This window comes from Dendrobates tinctorius, unplaced genomic scaffold (assembly GCF_039654945.1).
Source record: "Dendrobates tinctorius isolate UK_male_01 unplaced genomic scaffold, ASM3965494v1 ptg000086l, whole genome shotgun sequence".
Lineage (NCBI taxonomy): Eukaryota > Metazoa > Chordata > Amphibia > Anura > Dendrobatidae > Dendrobates > Dendrobates tinctorius.
Window position 1 is genome coordinate 7493547 of NW_027361754.1, and position 27075 is coordinate 7520621.

Sequence of the window (27075 nt, forward strand, 5' to 3'; positions counted from 1 at the left end):
TATATATACACTCACTGGCCACTTTATTAGGTACACCTGTCCAACTGTGTGTTAAGACTTAATTTCTAATCAGCCAATCACATGGCGGCAACTCAGTGCATTTAGGCATGTAGACATGGTCAAGACAATCTCCTGCAGTTCAAACCGAGCATCAGTATGGGGAAGAAAGGTGATTTGAGTGCCTTTGAACGTGGCATGATTGTTGGTGCCAGAAGGGCTGGTCTGAGTATTTCAGAAACTGCTGATCTACTGGGATTTTCACGCACAACCATCTCTAGGGTTTACAGAGAATGGTCCGAAAAAGAAAAAAAATCCAGTGAGCGGCAGTTCTGTGGCCGGAAATGCCTTGTTGATGCCAGAGGTCAGAGGAGAATGGGCATACTGGTTCGAGCTGATAGAAAGGCAACAGTGACTCAAATTGCCACCCGTTACAACCAAGGTAGGCAGAAGAGCATCTCTGAACGCACAGTGCGTCGAACTTTGAGGAAGATGGGCTACAGCAGCAGAAGACCACACTGGGTACCACTCCTCTCAGCTAAGAACAGGAAACTGAGGCTACAATTTGCACAAGCTCATCGAAATTGGACAGTAGAAGATTGGAAAAACGTTGCCTGGTCTGATGAGTCTCGATTTCTGCTGCGACATTCGGATGGTAGGGTCAGAATTTGGCGTAAACAACATGAAAGCATGGATCCATCCAGCCTTGTATCAACGGTTCAGACTGGTGGTGGTGGTGTCATGGTGTGGGGAATTTTTTCTTGGCACTCTTTGGGCCCCTTGGTACCAATTGAGCATCGTTGCAACGCCACAGCCTACCTGAGTATTGTTGCTGACCATGTTCATCCCTTTATGACCACAATGTACCCAACATCTGATGGCTACTTTCAGCAGGATAATGCGCCATGTCATAAAGCTCGAATCATCTCAGATTGGTTTCTTGAACATGACAATGAGTTCACTGTACTCAAATGGCCTCCTCAGTCACCAGATCTCAATCCAATAGAGCATCTTTGGGATGTGGTGGAACGGGAGATTCGCATCAGGGATGTGCAGCCGACAAATCTGCGCCAACTGTGTGATGCCATCATGTCAATATGGTCCAAAATCTCTGAGGAATGCTTCCAGCACCTTGTTGAATCTCTGCCACGAAGAATTGAGGCAGTTCTGAAGGCAAAAGGGGGTCCAACCCGTTACTAGCATGGTGTACCTAATAAAGTGGCCAGTGAGTGTATATCTAGCTATATATATATATATCTATATACAGTATGCATATGTGTATATGCATATCTATATATATTATACTATTTATATCCGTGTGGGTGTATGAGTATGGTTTTGCCCATAACATATAAAAGATGATGATCACTTATTTATTTATACACTACCCCTTTGATTTTATTTGGTGTTCTTCAATTCTTATTTACTAATCTGTTATTACGGTATTTACTAATATTTCTCATTGTAAAAATATTATGCACTTACAATTGATCACTGATTGTTTTATTTTATCAATCTATTTAATTGTCCTTGCCTATCTTATTATATAACACTGGAGCACGTCTATATATATATGACCTTTTATACTTTTTTAAATATGCTGATAAACCATAATAATTATTCTTGCTATACCTCTAATTAATGTGCCCAGTAATGTTCCCCCACTTTTTCATTACCTGTGTTGTTCCATTCTTTTTTAATTTTTTTAATTTTTTAATTTGGTTTTAAATTATGTTGTCTGTATGTACAAAATATAAATTGCAGTATGATTTTATATGGCTTGCATTGTTTTCTTTATTTTGGAGTTTTTGCTAATTATAATGCATATTAGCCTCCAGGATTGTTAGTTTAGGTGTTTTTTTTTCCAAAAAAGGTGGACAAGAATCAGAATGAAAAAAAAAGTAGCAAAAAATGTTTTTTTTGTGAAAGACCAACATATACCAAAATTTGCGACTTCAGTTCACCAAAACAATTAATATATCTCCAACACAAATGTCTAACTTTGAGCCAGGTGCCTGATGATTATATATTTATTAAGGTCCCATGAGGCACTAGGTGCTAGGTAGAAAAATTGCTGGAGCCATAACAGGTGGTTCTGTCCCAGAGTTGTTGGAGGAATCCAAATTCTTTAGATTTAAAGGGGTATTCCCATCGCCAGTAGTAGTAGGTAGCAGAAAATAACTCCAAATAGAAATGTAGTATATTTTTTTTTATTCACTATGTCTCTTTCCTCATGTGCAGTCAATGCAGGACCTTAGGTATCCATGGTTGCCTCCACTGATGAAGTGGCAGCTAGTTGCTTGTGATCTTAAACATGCATACCTAAGGGCCTGCAATGCTTGCACATGAGGAAAGAAACATGGCAAATAAAAAAATATATTAAATTTCTAATTGGAGGTATTTTCTAATATTATTATAATTACACCTACTACATTTTGGGATAGGATCTTGGAGATGTGAAATCTACTGACAAAGCCACTTTAAAGGGGTATTTCCAATACAAACTGCATAATTATCAGATCAGTCTCTAAGGGTACCGTTACACATTTACACCTAGCGATGCACCAGCGATCCCGACTAGCAATATGACGCGGTCAGGATCGCTGGTGCATCGCTAAGTGGTCGCTAGTGAGCTGCCACACAGGCAGATCTCACCGGCGACATCGCTGGGGACGGGGATCGCTACTTACCTGTCAGACGCGGCGATCCTGACGTCCTCCCGCCCGGCTCCACGCGTCGCTCGTCGTCACAGCAGGAAGTGCCGCAGGAAGTGACCGACGAGAAATGGTCCAGGAGCTTCTCGCGCGACCAGCGGGGGAGCCGGTCGGAGGTAAGTATCACATGCAGCGATATCGCTAGCAATATCGCTGCAACGTCACAAAATCGGTGACATTACAGCGATATCGCAGTGTGTAACGGGGGCTTTAGACCTAATGAGGCTGATGTACTTTCATGTGATAATCCATATCAGACTGGAGATATAAAATTGATACCGAGATAAGAATTTAGAGGAAGGCTCCTAAAATGCTATAAAGAAGGGGGAGGGGGGACGTTGAAAAATAATTATACAGCCATTGTGGCATAGATTTCAAAGTCAGTACATTAGCTTCATTAGGTCTAATTCAGGTCTGAGAAATCTATTTAATAATGAATGCAGTTGATATTCTGAAATCTGGTGACAGATCAGCTTTAAATTTAGAAGACAACTAACAAGGTACCCGAACAGGAAGTCCCAGATGGGAGCATAAAAGTCCTGCTCGAGTTTTCAGCAAATTTTGTTTCTTACAAACCTTACTTGAACCATGCTCACAGAACATATAGCAGAAACAATGCTCAACAAACAATATTTTTTTTCCCAAAGCTGATCATTTTGTGTCTCATCTCTGGAGATTGGAGCCAAGATCTGAGCTCTTGAGCTACTTTTATATTTGCGTGCTGTTTTCTCTTAAATGTTACCATAATTCTGCCCATGATCCTCCCCTCTATAGAGAGTGACTCAGCTTTCTGGGGATACTATATAGTAAATTGACCTATCCTTGCATTGATACTGAGCCACTTTTCCGTGCAGGGTTACGTGAAAGCTGGGTGAGATCCCCAGCAGGAGTCATACACTTGGCCTTCAGACAAGAGCAGAAGAGCGACAGCAGAGTATAACACTTATCCTCTTGACACAAGAGGACAGCTCAAGGATTTCGATTTACTGGAGATTTGGGAGATTTTAAAGGGGAAAGCTCTTTAATGACACGGTCTTAGGCGGCTGCACGGTGCACTCAGCTTTTTCAGCAACATTGCTCTTCACAGTAAACTACAAGCTTCAGCACAGAAATCTGGACCAAAACTACAACCCAAAATTGTAAACTACAGCTTCCAGCAATTCGGCTTCATCCATGGTATCAGGGCTGGGATGATCTTTCGTTATAATGGCGGTGACCTTGGGGATCGTTGCACGGTTATGCCACTTGGGAGGTGACACAATGTGACAAGTGTTTGGTTCCAGGATAGGATGTCGAGTCTTGGCACGGGTCTCTGGCTTCTGCTCATACACACAAGACGCGGGGATGGTTGCAGGTTTATTGGCAGTAATTCGGTGGCAACTGGTGATGACAACCTCTTGACTGCGGCTCACTGACTTGTAGTTGTGAGATAAAGTGAGGCTTCCTGGAACACGGCTAATACACGCCAGAGAATATGAGATCCGGACGGCTTCTTTACAGCTTGCTTTATGCCGCCATCTAATGCAGGGCACAATTATTCCTTTATATTCTCAGCAGACCGGCCACTAGGGGCTCGTCCCAGATACTATCTAATATTGAGCACAGATTGTACACCGTGATAACTACTTCTTTTAGGTGCAGATAATAAGTTATCATGAATAGAAGTTAAGCCCCCGTCACACATAGCGATCTTGCTAGCGAGACCGCTGCTGAGTCACAAATGAGATCGCTGTGTGTGACACTTCTCAGCGACCGGCCCCCCTGCCGGGTATCGCTGATCGTCCTGGAATGGCCTGGACATTTTTTTGATCGCTGGTCTCCCGCTGGCCAGCACGCATCACTGCGTGTGACAGGCGGGAGACCAGTGATCAGCGAGCTGCTGCTGGTAACTAAGGTAAACATCGGGTTTCTAAGCGGCGCGCAGCACTTAGAAACCCGATGTGTACCTTAGTTACCAGCGCGCTGGTGCAGGGAGCTGGTAACCAAGGTACACATAGGGTTTCTAAGTGCCGCGTGCCGCTTAGAAACCTGATGTGTACCTTGGTTACCAGCTCCCTGCACCAGCGTGCTGGTAACTAAGGTACACAGTGGGTAACTAAGCGACGTGCGTCGCTTGTTACCCACGTGTCGCTGGTGGTGATCGCTGGTGAAGCTGCCTGTTTGGCAGCTCACCAGCGATCATGTAGCGACACACCAGCGATCCTGACAAGGTAATATCGTTGTCGGGATCGCTGGTGCGTCGCTATGTGTGACGGTGCCCTTACTGATATAGTCACAAGGGGTGCCACAGAAATAATACAGACCCCATACACCTCCTCAGTGAAAAGGTGTGTGTGTACCTTTACAAATCAAGTCCTATCAGTTTAGTTAAACACAGCTGGACTCCAATGAAGGAGTAGAACCATCTGAAGGAGGATCACAAGGAAATGGGCAGCATGTGACTTAAATATGAGTGTCTGAGCAAAGGGTCTGAATACTTATGACCATGTGATATTTTAGTTTTTCTTTTTTAATAAATTTGCAAAAAATTCTACATTTTTGGGGTTTTTTTTTTCAGTCAAGATGGGGTGCAGAGTGTACATTAATGAGAAAAAATGAGCTTTTTTTAATTTACCAAATGGCTGCAATGAAACAAAGAGTGAAAAATATAAAGGGGTCTGAATACTTTCCGTACCCACTGTATTGCCAAACATTGCAGATAAATGGCTGAGGGTCCGTCCATTAGCGGAGGAGGGGACTAAATGTTCATGTCCAGATTAACCAGACCCAGGTCACTTGGTTGATGTAGGAAAACCAAGTACAGGGTCATGGCGGTCACATTTATGTGCACCTGGCTAGCTATGTCTAGACCCAGGCCCTGTGTTCAGCTATTGAGCAGTCAGCTGGGAGAGCTGAGCAGAGTGGCTTGTGTTGGAGCTACAGAGAGACAGGCAAGAATCTCTCTGAGAAAAGACTGCACAGGCCATGTGCACCAACTGCAAATATTGCTATGGACAATAGCTGTTTTGGGCAACACGTGCAAGCTACATTTTCTCACCTGAGCTAGAAGCAGTGTGTGGATTGCTTACAGGTGAGAGTCCGTGTTATATCTTGCCAACCCAAAAAAGGAACTTTTTTCCTTTCCTTTGTTGTTATTTGTTTGGAGCTGGGGAAAGGTTATTTTGCTTTCATGTTAAAGTTGTTAATAAACATAAGACTGTTTTGCACTAAAACCAAGTGCCTGTGTGTACCCATACTGCTTCCCTACACTGGTCACTTGTGACACGTTGGCCACTGCTTGTGTAGCTTTGGTGGTTACTCCTCTCGCTCTCACTTTACCGTGTCTGTACCGTTCCTGCCTCCTCATGTGACAGGAGATCTTTGATCCAATGCTCATCCTATCACCCACAATGCACTTTCCTCAGATAACAAGAAAATATCAGAATTTTGAATTTAGCTTTATTTGTGAATGGAGAATAAAACCTCACATAAACTGAATTCAGTGTAACACAGGTACTAAAGAGCATTTGTAAAATTACAATTTATATTTAACTCCTCTAATTTTTGGGACTCACTGTATTCTATATAGTGGGCAGCAGTCTGAGCCCTGACCAAAACACTAGGACCCTTCATTACTACCTAAACATTTCTGTAATATCCAAAAGAGCTCGGTGAGGGATAAAGCGCTCTGTGATCGGCATCTTCATGTTCTGACATTTTACTATGATCATGGAAAGCTGAACGTAAGAAACATGGGATCACAGTCCTGAGATTAACTTTAGTGGTCCTTGCGTAGAAAGATGGCTTCTGTCTATTGCCTCCATGCTCAGAAAAGACTCCTGATGACCAGTGGCATGGGAAGCAACACCTTAGAGGGTTCTCCTATAAACAGCATTTATTACTTATCCATAGAATAGGTGATAAATGTAGGATCACTCGGGATCTGGGTACTGAGGCTCCTGACAATCCCAAGAATGGAGCAGTAGTGAACATGTGCGACTACTGCTCGTATAGACATCAAGTAGACTGGTCGCCATTCCTAACAGCTCCGCTCACACACGGGACTTTCAGAACCGTTTCCTTGAGCAGAAGTGGTCCAAATGCTCAGACCACTACCACATAACCTGTGGAAAGGTGATGAATGTTGTTTTTTTAGAACAACCCCTTTAAAAAGTCGTAATTAAAAAATAAAAATCCTTGAGCTTCCAAGCGTTCCTCTGCAGCATACGTGTATAACCCCATGTATATGAATTGCGTACTCTCCTGCTCCTCTTAAGCTTAGGCTTCACAAACACATGGCATCCGTTCACCCCAGCAGAAATGCATTGTATATGATCATGCATGCGATCACAATGTTGTGTCTCCTAAATTTTACAATTTTGCACAGCATAGCTGCATTGCTGTCCAGTACAATGATGATGTGGAGTGACATTAACCTTTCACTACTCATAGAGGGTGAATCAATAGATGAACAGCCTATCCATACAGGAGACTAGGCAGCAGAATTTGCACAGTAGTCTATTTCTAAGGGCTCATACTCACTTGCAAGAAGCTCGCACTTGGATCGGAACGTTCAGCTGCATGTATTTCTATGAAGTTGAACGCTCCACTCCTGACTGCCGGCGGCAGTGCCGAGTATTGACGTGTGAGACTCATCCAAGTTTCTCGCAACTGAGTATGAGCCCTAATTGTAAAAAAAAAACATATACCGTAGCTGTGGGACAAGAGAGGAAATGGTGGTGGGTAAAGTGTGAGAATACACTCATCTCTAAAAATAAGGACCACAAAAGTTATATTTCTGAGGACAGATCCTTCACTGATAGATGCTGAGAAAAAGACAGCTCGCCCTAAAATAGAGGTGATGCCTATCTGCAGACACACTGTTGGAGGATCTGACTCCTCTATTTCCAGTAAATATAATAATTTGCAAAGTTTATCGTCCCCTATAGAGACAGAAGCTATGACTAGTGCTCAACAGATGGGTGCTCCGAAAACAGGAGCAGACGGGACACTGGAGCACTGTCCGTAGTCACATTCTGCTTATATATTGCTTCCTGGATATGTTCTCATACATGGGTGGTCTGACAGAAGATATAGTTCAAAAGTCGCTATCCAAACTCTCATTCAGATTCAGCAGTCACAGTGCATGAAATGTTAGGGATACTATTGAAGAGAAATAGCGCAATAGTACATTATCCAGTGTAAGTATATCAATTTAAAAATAATACACTCATCAGATGGAGCTTGTAATAAGCATGGAGGATTCGCTGCTGCAGAAACCACAGATCCACGAGGAACCGACGAAAAAACCACCTGAGGAAGGAGTTTTGTGAAACTTCGAAATGCGTCGAATAACGACCACTGTAATAATAATTGTTCATAGTGATTCGCAGCGCGGAATGTCTGACCACTTTTTTTCCTATCCTGCATCTAGTGCATGAAATGTGTAAGTTTATGAACACAGAGGCCCAAAGTTAGGTGCCCGGCACTAACAGAAAGAGGCATGCTGCTAAAAGTAAGGAACGAGTGGCCATTAGTAAAGAAATGTAATTTACAGCAAGGGAAACCCTGACTAACAGCAAGTCAACCTTGGCCACAGGTGGGCAAAAATCCCGAGTCTATAGGCACAGGGCCAGTGACCATTTTTGCCCTGACGTGCTCATCCTTGTGATTTGTATTGCTACTTACATTAATAGAAAAGTGGTTTATCAGATTGTGGTCAAATAAAGAGTAATCTGATAAAATAGAAACCCAAATTTAGCTTTAGAAATAGGAGAAGAAAAAATACAGATAAAAATCATTTCAAAATTAGAATAATAAGTTCATTTTACTTTGATTTTGTTTCCAATAGGTAATAATGCATGAAATTAAAAAAAGTCCACAAATAAAAAGCATCATGTCCATGTCAACAAGTATACATGGTGACAACACATTACAAAAGTGTTGACAGAGCCCCCCCCAAAAAACCAACTGAATCTGCGTGGCCTACTCCAGAAAAACTAAGGGGATCAAAATCCTCATAAATGAAGCTAAATATCTGATAGGAAGAATTAATGCTGACTGATGCAAATGGGAATGGAGGAGACCGAACTCACAGGACAGATGGATACAGCCCGACACCCTCTATAATCCAGTACTAATTGTGGAAACGTCAAATTATCACCACCGAAGTCCACAGTCAGATTTAGTAACAATTAGTGAAGTGTTTTCAGATCCCGGCTCAGATCTTTGCACATATGTGAGAATCAAGATGCAGCAAGGTTTAATTTCAATTAACCCCTTAGCGTCAGAGCCAATTTTGTACTTAATGACCAGGCCAAGTTTTACTATTCTGACCACTGTCACTTTATGTGGTTATAATTCTGGAATGTTTTAATGGATTCCACTGATTCTGAGATTGAGTTTAGTGACACATTTTACTTCAAGACAGTGGTAAAATTTCTTTGATATGACTTGTGCTTTTTTGTGTAAAAAATGGAAATTTGGCAAAAAATGTGAAAATTTTGCAATTTTCAAACTTTTAATTTTTATGCCCTTAAATCAGAGTGACGTCACACAAAATACTTAACAAATAACATTTCCCATATATCTAATTTACCTCAGCAGAATTTTTGAAACAAAGTTTTTTTTTTTTGTTAGGAAGTTAAAAGGGTTAAAAGTTGACCAGTGATTTCTCATTTTTACAACAAAATTTACAAAACGATTTTTTTTTAGGGACCACCTCACATTTGAAGCAAGTTTGGGGGATCAATATAACAGAAAATACCAAAAAGTGACACCATTCTAAAAACTGCACCCCTTAAGGTGCTCAAAACCACATTCAAGAAGTTTATTGACCCTTCAGGTGCTTCACGAGAGCTAAAGCAATGTGAAAGGAAAAAATAAACATTTTACTTTTTTCACAAAAAAATTACATTGGAACCAAATTTTTTTATTTTCACAATGGTATCAGGAAAAAAAATGGACCAAAAAATTTCTTGTGCAATTTCCGCTGAGTATGCCCATACCCGTACATGGGGAAAAGCCACTGCTTGTGCGCATGGCAGGGCTCAGAAGGGAGGGAGAACCGTTTGACTTTTTGAACGCAAAATTGGCTGGAATCAATGGCGGGAGCCATGTCGCATTTGGGAACCCCCTGATGTACCTAAACAATGGAAACCTCCCAATTCTAACACCAACCCTAACACAGCCATATCCCCAACACACCCCTAATCCCAACCCTAACCTCAACCATAACCCCAACACAACCTACCTCTAACTTCAATACCATCATAATCCCAACACCACCCTAACCTCAACACTACCCTAAACAACCCTAACTCTAACTCTAACCTCAACCCTAGCCCCAACCATAATCCTAGACCAACCCTAACCCTAGCTCTAATCCTAACCCCAACCCAAACCCTAGCCCAACCCTAACTCTAGCTCTAACCCCAACCCTAACCCCTAGGTCTAACCCAAACCCTAGCCCCAACCCTAATCCTAACTGCAAAGAATGGAAAAAATACATTTTTTTTATTTTATTATTTTTACGTAACCAAGGGGGTGATAAAGGGGGGTTTGATTTTCTATTTTATATTTTGATCACTGTGATAGGGTCTATCACAGTGACCAAAATGAACCAATAAGAAAAATCTCCTATTGTTGTCGGGTGTTGGCCGGCAGATCTCGGCAGGCGCACTGCGCATGCGCCTGCCATTTTCTTCCGGGAAGATGACGTGCAGGGTCGTGGGAACTACCGGGGGGGGCTCGGGGGACCTCATTTCTCTCTCCTCTGGGATGCTAGATCATATCAGATGAGAGAGAAATGAATGAGAAAGCTTTTGTATGTGATCACTGTTATTTGGTGAATAACAGTGATCACGAGACTGGGGATGGTAAAAACCGACCCAAATCATTTTCTCCAGGGTCTCGAGGTTTAAGGGGTTTGTGGACACAGAAATTATTATTTTGCTTCTGACAGGGCAGCACTTGGACATAGTGCATCTCTCTTCTCTCCCAGAACAACTACAAGGAGAGAAGAGAGAGGCACAGCCCAAGTGCTGCCATATTTACTAATATTGGGGACTTATGATCACTGTGATAGGGTCTATCACAGTAATCAAAAGCCAGAAGCCAATGAGAAAATTCTCGGTTGCCAGGTGCAGGCAGGCAGATCTTGGCAAGCGCCCACCATTTTCTTTCTGCTGGAGGAAGGAGAGTGGCCAGGGGACTGGAGGACCACTGATCCGGTACCTAAGGTACTGTGGTACGGCTGGGGGACCCCAATTCTCTCCTCACCGATATGCTAGATCAGTAGTGATGAGCGAGTATACTCGTTGCTCGGGTTTTCCCGAGCATGCTCGTGTGTCCTCCGAGTATTTTGGCTCGGAGATTTAGTTTGTGTCTATTAGCCGTAAATCATGCAGAACTTCGACAAAAGCTAAATCTACAAGCACGCAAAAATACTCGGAGGTCACCGACACCCCAGAGATTTTCCAAAGCTAGGGGGTGCTTTACACATATTTCAGCACCGCTAAAAAGCGGCGCTGAGGAATAAGTACCGTATATACTCGTGTACAAGCTGAAATTTTCAGCCCATTTTTTGGGCTGAAAGTCCCCCTCTCGGCTTATACGCGAGTCATATATGCCAGGGGGTCGGCAGCGGAGGGGGAGCGGGGGTGTCAGATCATACTTACCCCCTCCTGGCACGTCTCTGCAACCCCTCCTGCTTGTCCCATGGTCTCGGGCTCCTTCCTTCAGCGGTCACGTGGTACGGCTCATTAAAGTCATGAATATGCGCATATTCATGACTTTAATGAGTGGTACCACGTGACCGCTGAAGGAAGGAAGGGAGACCATGGGAGAAGCGGGGCTGCAGAGACCGCGCCAGGAGGGGGCAAGTAAAAGCAATATTCACCTCTCCCCGATCCATCGCTGCTTGCCACTGTCTGCTGCATCCTCTGTCAGTGACATTCAGGCAGCAGAGGGCGTGATGACATGGTTATTGCACGCCGTGCCCTCTGCTGCCTGAACAGTCACTGACAGAGGACGCGTCAGACAACGGCGAGCAGCGATGGACCGGGGACAGGTGAATATTTCAGGTGCCGGGTCCTGAGCCAGCGGTGACACCGGCACCTGTCCGCCAGCGATGGAGAGGTGAGTATGTCTTTTTTTTATTTGCAGCAGCAGCATATGGGGTATAATCTATGGAGCAGCATATGGGGGCATAATCTATGGAGCATCTTATGGCGGCATAATCTATGAAGCATCTTATGGGGGTATAATCTTTGGAGAATCTTATGGGGCAGCATATGGGGCATAATCTATGGAGCATATTATGGGGCCATAACCTTTATGGAGCAGCATATGTGGCATATTCTATGGAGCATCTTATTGAGGCATATTCTATGAAGCATCTTATGGGGCCATAACCTTTATGGAGCAGCAAAATATGAATAGAATACACGTCACTCCGTCTTCAAGGTGCACGGAAAAGGATACCACTCCTCAAAACGTATAGAATAAGAAATTACGTCACTCAAAAGAAATATATGCAGAAAAATTTTTTTTATTTGTACAACTGATTCTCCCAAAATCATGTGTGACGTTTCGGTCTACAACTCAGACCTTCACCAGACTAGAGGTATGGAGATATGTGTGATCATGGCAAGTCCATGGAAGACGGCCACGATAAGTAGCAATAATCAGGCATGTACGCAGCACTGGCAGAGAGGCTAAACACGGAGCACCTGATTATGCACCCACAGGCACTTTCTCCCTTTGTCCCAAGACCTTGATCCCCCTAAATGAAGAATATTGCTACTTATTGTGGCTGCCTTTCATGGACTTTCCATGATCACACATATCTCCATACCTCTAGTCTGATGAATGTCTGAGTTGTAGACCGAAACGTCACACATGATTTGGGGAGAATCAGTTGTACAAATAAAATTTTTTTTTGCATATACTTATCTTGAGTGCCGGGAATTTCTTATACTATACATTATGGAGCAGCAAAGGGGGTATATTATTCTATGGAGCATCTTATGGGGCCATTATTAACCTTTATAGAGCAGCATATGGGGCATATTATTCTATGGAGCATCTTATGGCACCATTATTAACCTTTGTGCAGCATTATATGGGGTGTATTTTGTATGGAGCATCTTATGGAGCCATTATTAACCTTTGTGCAGCATTATATGGGGTGTATTTTCTATGGAGCATCTTATGGGGCAATCATGAACTGTATGGAGCATTATATGGGGATCCTGATTCAATATGGATATTCAAAAACATTTAACCTACTGATGTTTCAATTAATTTTACTTTTATTGGAATCTATTTTTATTTTTGAAATTTACCAGTAGCTACTGCATTTTCCACCCTAGGCTTATATGCGAGTCAATAAGTTTTCCCAGTTTTTTGTGGAAAAATTTAAGGTGGTTGGCTCATACTCTGGTCGGCTTATACACGAGTATATACGGTACCCTTAACTGCTGCTGTTAAAAGGTGTGTCGACGGACATTAAGGGGTTAAATAACTAAAACAAAAATAGATTTATTTGCGGTCCTATGTAAAAAAAAAAAATTAAGAAATAAAAATCTAAAAAAGTAATACATTCTGTTATTGCAAGATGTAAACCGAGCTCTGCTGTGCTGCTCACATGAAACCAAGCAAACGACTAACCACACCAATAAGGCGGGGGATTAGACATATATCTGTTGTCTCTGTAGCACTATTAACCCTTTCTCTACAACAAGATCTTCCCATATAACAAACAGCACATTCTTAGATCCAGAAACCCTTTGGTCTGTGTGTTTTTGGCATCATCAGAGGCAGCACGTACCTTGGAGTTCTTGCCTCCGCTGCGACCTGATTGAGAGGATCCACTCCGCTGCACTCCTGGTTCTGGGGTTGGAGGTGATTTGTCAGACGAAGGGTCTGAGCTTTTCTCCACCATGACTTCCCCTTCACTCTGTTGGGGTGTCGGAGAGCGGGAGCGCTTGCGCAGGATGGGGGAGCAGGCAGGCGAGCTTCGGTTCGAGTTACTTGCCGTGCTAAGGTGAAAAGAAAACATGGTTAAAACAGCAATAACCGATTCATCTGTAACATATCCAGCCTCATCTAGTTCCCTAGTTTTATGTATATGAGGCTTTGTGATGGGAAATAAAAAGTTCTGCAACTTCCTAATAAACTTTGTTTCAACAGCTCACCATATTTAAGTCCTAGTCCTGTCTTCAAAGCATAGGGTTTACTACAATTTTATCCAGCCTTGACTATACTATGACCACACACATCTAGAAAAAAAAATGTCAAATTCAGGGTTTGCTACAATTAAAGGGTTAGAGTCTTGTCCATCCCTTTTTTCCACAAAAAAAGCAGGCCTAGGACTAAAGATAAAATCTCTGCTCACCTACCCATCTGGGTGGTACTGTTCAGGTGGCCCAGTGGCCTCCCTGCTTTATCTGTTGATGGGGACGAGACCACTGCAGCGATTTGCTAAATGCTTTGGTCACGTCAGTGGTCCTGCACTTTCTCCAGTAGAAGAGGAATCATTCAGACAGGGGAACCACTACAAACTACAGAGAAGCAGGAGGATCCCTGGGGGAGTTTAGATTTTTTTTAAAGATATTTTCCTGGATTGTAGTGCAATAAGGGTTGCCTCACTAGAGTTAGAGAAAACCCTCAGCTCTCAGCAAATGAAGAGGACTCAAGACATTTCAGCATCTGGATGTCGATTTTTTCCATTCACTGACAGCAAGATCTTGGAAATGGTGAGGAATTTACACATCATTCATTTAGAAAGTTGTAAAACTTCATTATACAACATTAAAAGCTTAACTTAGATAAAATGGCAAATCTTCTTTCAAGTTTACATAAAGTATACAGCTGAAAATTTTGCCAACTAGAGAATACTATAAAATAAAGGCTATAGTTAAAGGTGTCTAAAAAGTGCAGAAGTAGCTGAGCAATTCTAGTTCTCAGAGTAGGAAAGCAGAAGCAGAGACACTGAATCCAGAGTCCTGAGCAGATCACAGGGCAAATGACTATCAATGGTGCAGGAACAGATCTTCCGATGATGCGGGATCTAAAGGGGAGCAGCGGGCACTGCACAGACAAGAATCATGAGCAACGATGAACACAGAGAAAGCCACAGAGCAGCAAACAGAAGGAACTGCAAGCATGGAGGAGTGCACACTGCACAGCATCCTGCAAGCCATGGGTTTAGGAGGAGGCCTTGATGCAGCATGCAAGATAAAAGGAAGCCACAGGTCACGGGCAGCGGGTGCCAACATGGAGATACTAATTCCTTAATTGTGGGCTAAGAAGGAAAGAAAATGAGACAGGTCAAGGAAAAGAATGTGAATATATGTATGTAATGGTCTACAACATGTGGCTCTCCAGCTATGATACAACTGCAACTCCCTTAATATATGTCAAAGCTATAGCCGCGATACAAAGAAATCCAGCACCCAGTCCTCTTGGCAGGTGCCCACAAGTAAGTAATGACCTTCTGTGATGGGACAAGCACCTGTCGTTATCCACGTTTCACAACAGAGATATTGTGAAACGTGGGTTTTCTCACCAGTGTTCATCACCCCCTTCCTTGGTCCACACGTACTCCTATAGCAGAGCCGCTTCTCATGCACATGGGACACTTCAACAACTGCTAGTCACATGCACCAAAAGGATGGAGAAAAAAATGACAGACGTTAAAACTTCAGCAAGTCTGGTACAGTGTGATCCGTATTATCCAAGAACTGCGGAGATGAATTATAATAGACTGTCTTTTAATTGTCTAACATTTTTGACAATGACAAATCCAGTCCCACACCTCGCTGCTCCTTGTAGGCCCTCCTGGTCAATTTTGAGAGTATTCATGTGGAAATATGTATGCACCCCATAAATGCCATATATCAGTACTGATCGCTGTGACTTCTCGGTTAGCATCAGACGCACTTCAGAGATGTCTGCTGTTGCTGTCTGTACTATTGCGGTGTCTTGTTTGGTAACCCACCTTCTGGGTGAGCTTTAGCCCAATTCTCAGGAGGTATTTTAATAAAAGGGCAGGAGACAAGGCCCCCGGCTGCTCCATCCACCTGCTCGTACCCCAGGGAGTAAGCAACTTACCCAGCGTGAAAGCATCGGCCAGCACAACTTCACAATCATACTGGCAAACTAGACACAAAAAGAGGCAACACCCTGTGCGTGCGGCCTAATGTACAGCAAGAGGCACACGTAGCCTCACCAGTCCCAGCTGGCGACAGGACATGTTTGCACACCTGCAGTACACGGCACATGTGCTGGACATGGGCACCTTGTTCACTTCCATACACACTGCAGTGATACCCGGGATGACGCACTGGTAATTTAAGCATCTCTCAGGGTGGGAGCAGCCGCAGCCTTTTGTCAGAGCACTGTTTCTAGCACAGCATGAAGAGGGGACAGCATCAAGCCCGCAGAAAAATGTGTCACAATGCAGAGATGGTCCCACAGCATGCACAGAGCATTGCACAATGCACCCCCATCATGAAAGGAGGGGGTGTATAGGACATAGATCCATACTGTGCATACACATCACTGCAAGGTCACAGGCACAAAAACTGTGGGCAACATAAAACACACAGAAGCATCAGCAGCACTAACCTGGCAGCCATGAGAGGATGAGCCAGCATCATTGCTTGATCCATTCATTCATGCAGAAAAAACAGCAGGGGGCAGGGAAGACAGCGAGCGGGCAGGAGGGCTACTCACCTCCAAATCCATCTCAGTGCCCCCTTTACCTAAACAAGGGGGTCTTAACAGGCTCCTCAGATAAAGGAAGGGAAAGCCTTTTATTTCAGCTGTTTCTCTGTCACCCTCCTGCAGCTGAGTCTGAACGGTGGGAGGGAACAGTCATTCATGGACCACCCCTCCTCCCTGACTCACAGCTGCTCCTGCGCTGCCTTCTCGCCTGTCACTTACACTCTTCCCCCTTTTACATTGGCTTATTTTGTTCTTCACCAGGAAGATGTAGACCTGTCCCAGCAGCCTGGATGCAGTGCCACAATCCTGCCATCATCCGTGGAGATGCCAGGCTGTCACCTGACCATCACACCTGTGCACGTAACTGCACCAACATAATACCCGGCCTGAGTAGGAGTGACTCTGGATGCAGCATTCAGCACCATCTAATCATTTGGCTGGCCCTCATACACCGGGGACACCATAATGACAGAGTCATTCAGTGCAAGATAACAATCAGATTCCTACATAATTACTGCACAATATGTTCTGGCAGAAAAAATAAAATAAGAAAAACATTATTCCATTGCCTTAATAAAATGAGTCTTCTGTCCATATAAAGGTCCAAGTGAGTAGATGTATCCAATGTTCACGTTCGGAGACCTCACTTGTAGTGTTATATATACACATGGTCAGAGATGGATACAGATGTGCTGGGTCATAAAACTAAAAAAAAGAAAATTACACCAACTATCCAAAACACCAAGAAAATATATAAGCCATGTTATCCGAACCCCAAACAAAACTCCTAGAGACAAATTCACTATATAACGCAAACTACTAAAGACATGAGGGGTGCGGGAAAATGATGCCGACCCATGGATGTGGGACAATAACGCTGACCCTAGAAGTACAGGACAGGGACACAGTACCGATCAGGAAAGGACACGCCACCACATGGGGCAGGACAGAAAATGCTGCCACATGGAGTATAGGACAGGACACGCCACCACATGGGGACAAGACAGGGCACGCTGCTACATGGGGGCAGGACAGGGCATGCAACCACAAGGGGCAGGACAGGAAACGCTGCCACATGGGGTATAGGACAGGACACGCCACCACATGGGGGCAAGACAGGGCACATTGCTACATGGGGGCAGGACAGGGCATGCCACCACAAAGGGCAGGACAGAAAACGCTGCCACATGGGGTATAGGACAGAACACGCCACCACATGGGGCAAGACAGGGCACACTGCTACATGGGGGCAGGACAGGGCATGCCACCACAAGGGGCAGGACAAGAAACGCTGCCACATGGGGTATAGGACAGGACACGCCTCCACATGGGGGCAAGACAGGGCACACTGCTACATGGGGGCAGGACAGGGCATTGAACCATAAGGGGCAGGACAGGAAACGCCGCCACATGGGGTACAGGACAGGACACCCCGCCACATGGGGAAGGACAGGGCACATTGCTACATGGGGGCAGGACAGGGCATGCAACCACAAGGGGCAAGACAGGAAACGCCGCCACATGGGGTACAGGACAGGACACGCCACCACATGGGGGCAAGACAGGGCACACTGCTACATGGGGGCAGGACAGGGCATGCAACCACAAGAGGCAAGACAGGAAAAGCCACCACATGGGGCAGGACAGGGCACACTACTACATGGGGAAGTGTTATGATTGAGTCACCGTAGGAGGCAAAAACAGAAATGCTAGCTAAGTCCAGAAAACTAGAGAAGTTGGCAGCTATCGGATTGCAGACCCCTGAACCTATCAACACAACTAGCAGTAGCCGTGGGGGGCTCCTACGATGCCCTAGGCCCCTCGATCACAGCCGGAGGAATACATAGCCTAAAGACAGAAAGGGAAATCTAAACTGCCCCAGAGCAGACCCCAAAGTAAAAGGCAGCCCCCCACATATAATGACGGTGAAGCAAGAAGAAAGAACAAAACACAGACAGAAAGATAGACTGAGCAAAGATGGGGCCCACGCTAGCTTAGATAGGAAAGGACAGGAAGGCTGCTGTCTGCAATCCGTGAAAAACCCTATGAAAATAAGAGCCAACAAACTGACAGTAAAAAAGGCCCTGAAGACGCTAGGCTTCAAAAAAGCTATGTCAGTACTCAGGAATATTCTGAAGACAGAGCAACAGGCAAAAGGAGATTCAGCTAACCCCAGCAGGGAATGGCAGAATCCAAAAAAGCAAGGAAAACAAAACACCAATGCAAAAAGGCAAAGCAGAAATCTTAGCTTTAGATGAGCAGGAATCAGACTGGTTTCCTAGAAGTCCACAGAGAAATCACCTGCAGGCCAGAAGGGCGTCGGCAGCCTTATATCCAGTCATTAACTCCACTCAGCCAGTCATCATCATCAGCCCCAGGTGTTTGACAATCAGGCTCACTACCTTTCTTCACCAGAAAAGGGAGTTCCTCGGGCCTCAGTAGTGAAGGGGAAAATGAACTCACAACAGGGAAGGACAGGGCATGCCACCACAAGGGGCAGGACAGGAAACGCTGCCACATGGGGTACAGGACAGGACACGCCACCACATGGGGCAGGACAGGGCACACTGCTACATGGGGGCAGGACAGGGCATGCAACCACAAGGGGCAAGACAGGGAACGCCGCCACAAGTGGTACAGGACAGGACACGCCGCTACATGGGGCAGGACAGGGCCTGCCGCCACAAGGGGCAGGAGAGGACACGCTGCCACATGGGGCAGCACAGGGCATGCCACTACAAGGGGTGCAGGAAAGGACACACCGCCACATGGGGTGCAGGACAGGACATGCTTCCACATGGGGTGCAGGACAGGACACGCTGCCACATGGAGTACAGGAAAGGACATGCCACCACATGGGGTGCAGAACAGGGATATGATGCCACATGGGGTGCAGGACAGGGACATGCCGCCAGTTGGGGTGCAGGACAGTCATATGCCGCCAGTTGAGGTGCAGGACAAGGACATGCCGCCAGTTGGGGGGCAGGACAGGGACATGCCGCCACCTGGGGTGCAGGACAGGGACATGCCGCCACTTGGGGTGCAGGACAGGGACATGCCACCACTTGGGGTGCAGGAGAGGGACATGCCGCCACTTGGGGTGCAGGACAGGGACATTCCGCCACTTGGGGTGCAGGACAGGGACATAGCAGGTTTACAGTATAATGTGAAATACTGACCATCTGTCCCATACAAGGCCTATCCTATATTACACCAGAAGCTTAAAAGCATATCCTGATGGTGGATTTCCACCCAGAATCTGCATTCCAGCCTTACCACCTCCCCAGCTGGACAACAAATGGACTGCAGACTCCTCACCACAACTGCTACCCTCCGATAAATAAACTGCTAAATAAATCGCCAGGATCAATGAAACACAGAAACCATGTTCTCTGATAAACAGTGTATACAGTATAATACACAGCATAATGAAGTGAACATCCTGAAAGATGAGACACTCGAAAGAAGATAATTGATGCCACATTAGGTTGGGTACAACTCCGATCCATAATATAGTCACGAACTAAAAAACATTTCTACTGAAAATGATTAATAAGAAAATAATTGCTGGGCAGGCTTGGGCAGGTATGAATTGGTGCCCGATAACTTGTAAATGTAACAAACTCTATTCAGCCGGATTAACACAGTTGCATTGGTTTCCTGGAGGTAAATGCACAGGTTGATGTAGATTATTGGCAGCAAAATCTGCAGGTGTCACATGTGGATTTTACCATATGCAATGCAGAGGTTGAAGATGACAATGGATTGAATCGCTGCGGATTTTAAAATGTGCAACGCGTGAGAATTAACAAAAGGAAAATCTATGCAACATGTAGATAAGAACTTTTAGAGCTCATTACCTTAACTGGTATGGTATTATATTGTATATTTCCTGCATGCAAAGTAGCAAGGAAACTCCACACTGCACATTTACCAAAAGCCATCATTCAGACTTCTGATTATCCTGCCTTCCCCATACACATGAAGATTCGGCTCCAAAGGGACAGGAGTTTACATTTCAACTGCCCCATGCGTATGACAATGTCTGGGGAGAGTTAGGAGACCCTTAAACATATCAGATGGCTCCGCTGACTTATCTTCACGTACTAATGTTGCTTTGCTTCCAGCTAGACGTTTTGAATCTGATGGAGGCATTTCTGCACCAACAGTAGTAGACAACCTCTGCCAAGTACCAAACACCCAACATTAGTCCTATATACGCCTCGACTTCACTGCTAGTGCCAACGTGATGCACGTCAGTACACTGCATCATTCATTTATCATTCATTGGGCCCAGTGGTGATGATAAATGACTGAAAATGAAGCATAACACAAAAATTGAGCTTGGTTTGAGTGGATACACATGCAGCGTATAAATGCATGTTGACATTGGCCATAAACCATAAAACCGGCAAAAGACAAAATGAGCAAAATCCCTGCTGTAACTAAATAAGTAAAAGCAAAAGTGCATCTAAATAATACAGAGTTTTTAGTAATACTGCTTTTGATCAAAAATAGCATAAAAACCATCCCACCACGACACGGTAACTCTGTTCGGGATAGTGGCCTCCCTCTCCTGAGCTGGAAATTGTATATAAGGCTTCCCCAGACTGGTGTCTACTGTTTGGGACCCAGTCCTTTTGTCTGCCCTTGTTCACACACTGAGGTCAACTTTGACACAAGGTAAGGTTTTTAATATTAGACAGTGTAGGACTATCCCGAACAGAGTTACCGTGTCGTGGTGGAATGGCTTTTATGCTATTTTTGATCAAAAACAGTATTACTAAAAACTCTATTATTTAGATGCACTTTTGCTTTTACTTATTTAAGTGACAGCAGGGTTTTTGCTCATTTTGTCTTTTGCAGGTTTTATGAAAATGAAGCATGAAAAGTCTCAGGAGTACACAGACAGGACTTGTATGGGGAATTGATCAGCCTCTGGTCACCTATATATTGTGTGGTAGTATGGCTTCAATACATAGGAGCGTCTGTGGCACACAGCTCTTATTGGTGCAGAACGCTCCACATTTGCCACCTCTTTTTTCCCTCATCTGCAAATCTCTGTTAATATTACATTTTATTATAAGCCCATGTTACATTATCATGAAATTAGTTTGTTTTGCTACTACATGTCCACCAAAACTGAGAAGACAGAGGAACGCCTGAAGGTGACAACCACATGTATAGATACTGCTCTATAATGTAAGTAGTAGTGCCAGGCCCAGGTCAGGCTCTACACGATGAGGCCTGTACACACTTATCACCCAAGCTGAATGAGAAAAAAATAACACCAAAAGGAGGAATAAAACTGCATATATAAAACCGTGCTATGACGCTGACCTCAAGAAGCTGAATTACAGAGATACTCAGCCCTTATAAGACAAAGCCAAGACAAAACAGCAAAAAAGACAACTGACTGACATTATTACTCTTCCATATAACCTCCATGCAAACCAGGCTCAGGAATAAAATGCTACATTAATAGAGACCATATATAAGGGAGAATGAAAATAGCAAACTACGAATCATATTCCTGATGAAGCAGTTGCGATTGTCACGGTGAGAGTAATGTGCTGCATTATCTTAAAGGGGTTTTCCAGGATCAGAACACTGATGGCCTATTATCAGGAAAGGCCGTCAGTATCACATCAGATGGGGTGTTGCTCTCAGGACCCTCTTCCCTTCTCTTCATGTTGCTGCTACAGAAATGAATAAAATAAGCTCCGATTCACAATGCTGACTACTTAACAGAAGAATTTAAGTCTGCCACATGTGTGACCATGGATGCACACAAGGCAGACCTAAATCCTGTATATTCTGGGAGCTGTGATGTGACTTTGCTGCAGTTTATCTGCACCGTGTGATATAAGAGCCTGAGAGCATCTGCAGGCTCAGATTGTGCTCAGAAAGGATCGCCGGATGGGGAGAGATGACGTAACGAGGTCCGACCAAGACTAGTCACCTCATGTGCCAATCCTGGTTACTGTTAAATACTGGCTTGCTAATTGCCCGGGGGATACTATGGACATAATCTCCAACACAAACTAATGCTATAATCCCTGCACTAATTTGTTGAAGGAAGTAAACATTACGTTATAAAAAGGGGAACATCTATAAAGTGCGGTCCATTCGGTAAAAGTTGCTTTTGGCTAAGGAATAATTTGAGTTAAAAGCCTTAATAGTGAGGGAAAATTATGTAACCTGATGTTCTGGGGGTACCGTCACTTCAGTAGCAATGGCAAGGCAGAGTTAACACTGGAAAAAAAAACAGGAAAATAGGGGGCAGAGAGAAGATATTAATCCTGGAGGTCTGAGGGAGGGGAGGAAAGGAAGCAGGATAAATGATAAGAGGATTATGGGCTCCGTCTACAGATGGCATCCGACAGTCTCCCAGCTCTCTCACTTCTTGCCATACATTTTACATGGCATCATGGTGCTATAAGCACAATGCACAGGGGGTCTACAACCTAGAAACCTCCTGACGGGCGTGACGGAGGGGATGTGACAGTACAATACTCACACAAAGCCAGGAGCTAGCATGCTTCATACTTACCTCAAGGTCAGATTACACAATGACAGGGGCTGCTGGCCATCCGGAATGAAATAGTAAGCTAAGGACAGCGTCACCTTATGCCCAAGTGTCCATTTTTGTATTAATAGAGTGCGGCGTTTTATTAAGTGGTGATAACAGACATGTAAGCGACAAGGCAGACACGTGAAAAGTGAAGACCAGGGTAAATGGTGCACAGCAAAAGCAGCTGGACTCCTAACTACTTAGGCAGCAGCGTGGCAAAAAAAAAGGGGTTAACCAATCATTGCATTTACTTGAATAGCACAGGAAACTACAACCGAATACTCTGGGGAGGCGGGAAGGAGGATACTAAAAATCAAGATTTTATCCTTACTTTAGAGGAGTTAAGCGTTTCCCCTGAAGGGAGGAGAGGTGCGTAAGGGTTGTGTGCGATAGAGGGGCACACGGCGGGCAGTCTCGGTGCAGTTTTTGCATATATATTGCTTAGAGGAGATATATAAGACTACGATTCTGATATCACAGTTTTGGACAAAAAAAAGTGCACCGTGAGGTCCCAACCTTACTAAAATAGCAAGGTATAAGGCTACAAGACACTGACAACTGGCACATAGAGGTACGCAACGCAACGCACTGCATCATACAGAGGACACACGCAGAGGAGTTTACAGAATCTGCGATCTAGACATCCAATAGTTTCACAGACTGTGCTTAGCTACAGACTGGGGCTTCTAGGTCATCATCAGGTCTATGGCCACTATGACTACTCCAGAACAGTTCTAGCAGCATATGGAAAACCTGCAAGCCATCCTGCGGTCCTCCAGGAGCTGGGCACAGTGCGTCTCTTCAGTCCATGGAGATGATGCTCCTGACAGCTGCAGTCTGGCAGTAAGTGCTGCAGAAAACGAGCAACCACAAGCCAACTTCCCTGAGACCATAGCCAGACAAAAAAATAGGGGAACACATGTCGGGACAGGGGAAGAGTGCTAGGGAGTGCTAGAAGGTGTGGAGCAGCACCGGGGTCTTACCAGACAAGCCGGAACCCTTTCATGAGTGCAGAAGGTGGCGATCCTTGGGCACATGGCAGCCTGCCCACTCAGTGCTGTCTGTGCTCCGGGACATATTGGAGATGATGGGCCTGATTGTTATGTGTATGTCCCCTCTTGTCCTCTCCTCTCTCTCCCACCAGCGCTGGAGAACACAGCTCTGCAGCTGACAGCCTCGCCTGAGCATGTGCAGAATAGAGCAAGATGTGGGAAGTACAGAGAGAATTGGCATTCCTGCCAGACACACTGATTCTGAGTGGGAGGGGGGAGAATAGAGGGGGGGTCTCTAAAGTAGGGGCAAGACGATCAGTAGTGCGAGCGATCCCCTCCTGACAGCTCCCTCTATGGTGCACCCCCCTGGACCACTCGCCTGTGCAGTAATTACTAGGACCGGGACACATGTTCAGCGAGTGATCTCCAAAATAACATCCTGCTCCCTATAGTTAGCCTTCTCTCCTATAATCAACGAGCTGCTGCTGTTTTGGTCTTTCCTGTTCTGCAGGGGCTTTTATATTAAAAGTATAAAGGGGATTTCACCCTTCTTTCTGAATATATTTAATGGACAAGATAGCGAACAAATGGATGGATAAATCCAAATAATTTCTCCAAAATTATATCCCAATAAATTGTCCCCAATACAAAGATTTTTATTTCGAGCAGTGAGGAGGGGTTGAAGCAATCACCTAATTATATGGCAGGATGTCACACAACATGTTAATATCAGACGTGTTAGGCTATGTGCACACGCTGCGGATTGGTCTGCGGATTTGTATCTGCAGAACCGCAGGTAAAATGACCTGCAGTTTTACCTGCGGTTTTCCCCTGTGGTTTATCACCTCTACAATGGAGGAGATGGTAAACCGCAGCAGAATCCGCAGAAAAGAAGTGACATGTCATTTCTTTCTGCGGATTGAAAACCGCAGCTTTTCCGCAGTTAAAAATCCGCAGCATGTGCACTGCAGATTGTAAATCACATAGATTTACATGCTACTGTACACTGCAGAACTGCTGCAGATCCGCAGCAGCCAAAACCGCAGCGGATCCGCAGCAAAAACTGCAGCGTGTGCACATAGCCTAAGGCTAGTTTCAAACATAGCGTTACCAGGCGCAGTGCTAAGCTCCGCCCCGGCTGCGCCCCCTCCGGTCAGCTCCTCCTATGGTCGCATGACGCTGCATGCGATCAGCGTACCCTATATTTAGCGTTGGGTACGCTGGTCGTGCGCGTCATGCGACCATAGGAGGAGCTGACCGGAGGGGGCGCAGCCGGGGCGGAGCTTAGCACTGCGCCTGGTAATGCTAGTGTGAAACTAGCCTTAGGGTCCCGTTTCATATAGCGACGCACCAGCGATCCCGACAACGATACGACCTGGTAAGGGTCACAGGTGCGTCGCTACATGGTCAATAGTAAGCTGCCAAACTGGCAGATCTCTTTAGTGACGCAGCAACGATCCGGCGATCCGTATAACGACCTTGGCGGTCGTTGGTACCTTGTCACACAGCAGCTTTTCTGATGATTCCCGCCTGCATCCCCGAGTTCTGCGCCGCCAATGAGGTCGGTCGTCGGCGTCAAACACAGCGATGCATGCTGGACAGCGGGACATTCAAGCACGATCAGCGATATCCAGCGGGGGGGGGGGGGCCGGTCACCACTGCGAGTCACATGTAGCGAAATTGCTGGCAAGGTCGCTGATGCATCACAAAATCGGTACGCTTCAGCGATCTCACTAGCGATCTCGCTATGTGAGACGGGGGCTTTAGTGATGAGTGTGAACTGACGCCATGGTGTACTTATCTAAGAGTCTTTTTGTATTGTACAGGCATTTGTAGGAAATCTAGGGAGGCAATTTGCATCCTATGGTATGGTACATGTATAATGAGGGTAGATTAAGAGACACACACTGTAGAATATGGTGGTGCCATACACAGCAAGCTTTCCCTAAGCTGAGCGTTAAAAATAAAAAACTTCCCAGAGAGCCCCTTTAAATCTACAGATATACCTCCTGTTGTTTATATCATGGAAGAGGGACACGGATAGACATTTCCCCTCCATAATAGAAATAGCACCGATCCGAAACCAAATTGGCTAAACCATTACTAAAAGTACAGTGGCCTCAAAGTAACAAATTGGCAATTATTGTACACTAGCTGAAGAGCCCGGCGTTGCCCGGGCATAGTAACTAACTGTGGTTAGTTATAACAAATTATAATTATCCTCCATCCCATAGTCCAATGCCCACATACCCATCATACATATCCACCATCCCATAGTCCCATGCCTATATACCCAACATACATATCCGCCATCCCATAGTCCCATGCCAATATACCCATCACACATCCTCTATTCCATAGTCCGGTGCCCATATACCCATCAAACATCATCCATCCCATAGTCCCGTGCCCATATACCCATCATACATATCCTCCATCCCATAGTCCGGTGCCCATATACCCATCATACATATTCGCCATCTCATAGTCCCGTGCCCATATACCCATCACACATCCTCCATCCCATAGTCCCGTACCCATATACCCAGCATACATATCCTCCATCCCATAGTCCCATGCCCATATACCCATCACACATCCTCCATCCCATAGTCCGGTGCCCATATACCCATCACACACCATCCATCCCATAGTCCCGTGCCCATACACCCATCATACATATCCTCCATCCCATAGTCGCTTGCCCATATTCCCATCATACATATCCTCCATCCCATAGTCTCGTGCAATGGCAACTTATTATGACATCATTGTCACCTTGTCAACATTATGACATCTTCGTCGCCATGGCAACCATTATGACGTCATCGTCGACACACATACACACAGCTTTATATATATATATATATATATATAGATATAATAGTTACTCTTAAAGGAAACCTGTCAGCTGTTTTTGCCGCTATAAGATATAGCCACTGCCTTTCAGGGCTTATCTACAGCATTTCCCAAGCCCTGAAACACCTAACTTCACCCTACTTGTGGCTTTGATGGGTGCTCCCTAACAGCTGATTATTTGAGCTCCATACAGAATAGGGCAGCAATGTAGTAGGAAAGTTCATGCAAG

The 27075-nt window shown here is 45.0% G+C and overlaps 1 protein-coding gene across 3 annotated transcripts in view; it reads right to left on the reverse strand.

Moving 5' to 3' along the window:
* Window positions 1-24156, reverse strand: part of GRAMD1B (GRAM domain containing 1B) — a 169292-nt gene extending 145136 nt beyond the window's left edge. The window contains exons 1-2 of one of the 3 annotated variants that reach the window (XM_073584983.1): window positions 23979-24156; window positions 13522-13732 (exon numbers count right to left, since the gene is read on the reverse strand). In XM_073584983.1, coding sequence (XP_073441084.1) covers window positions 13522-13732; window positions 23979-24001 — 234 coding nt within the window. In that variant the 5' untranslated portion in view covers window positions 24002-24156. Of the gene's footprint in view, window positions 1-13521; window positions 13733-16322; window positions 16579-23978 lie in introns of those variants that run through there. The other 2 variants (XM_073584985.1, XM_073584982.1) reach the window with 2 other exon arrangements.
* Window positions 24157-27075: the final 2919 nt, after the last annotated feature.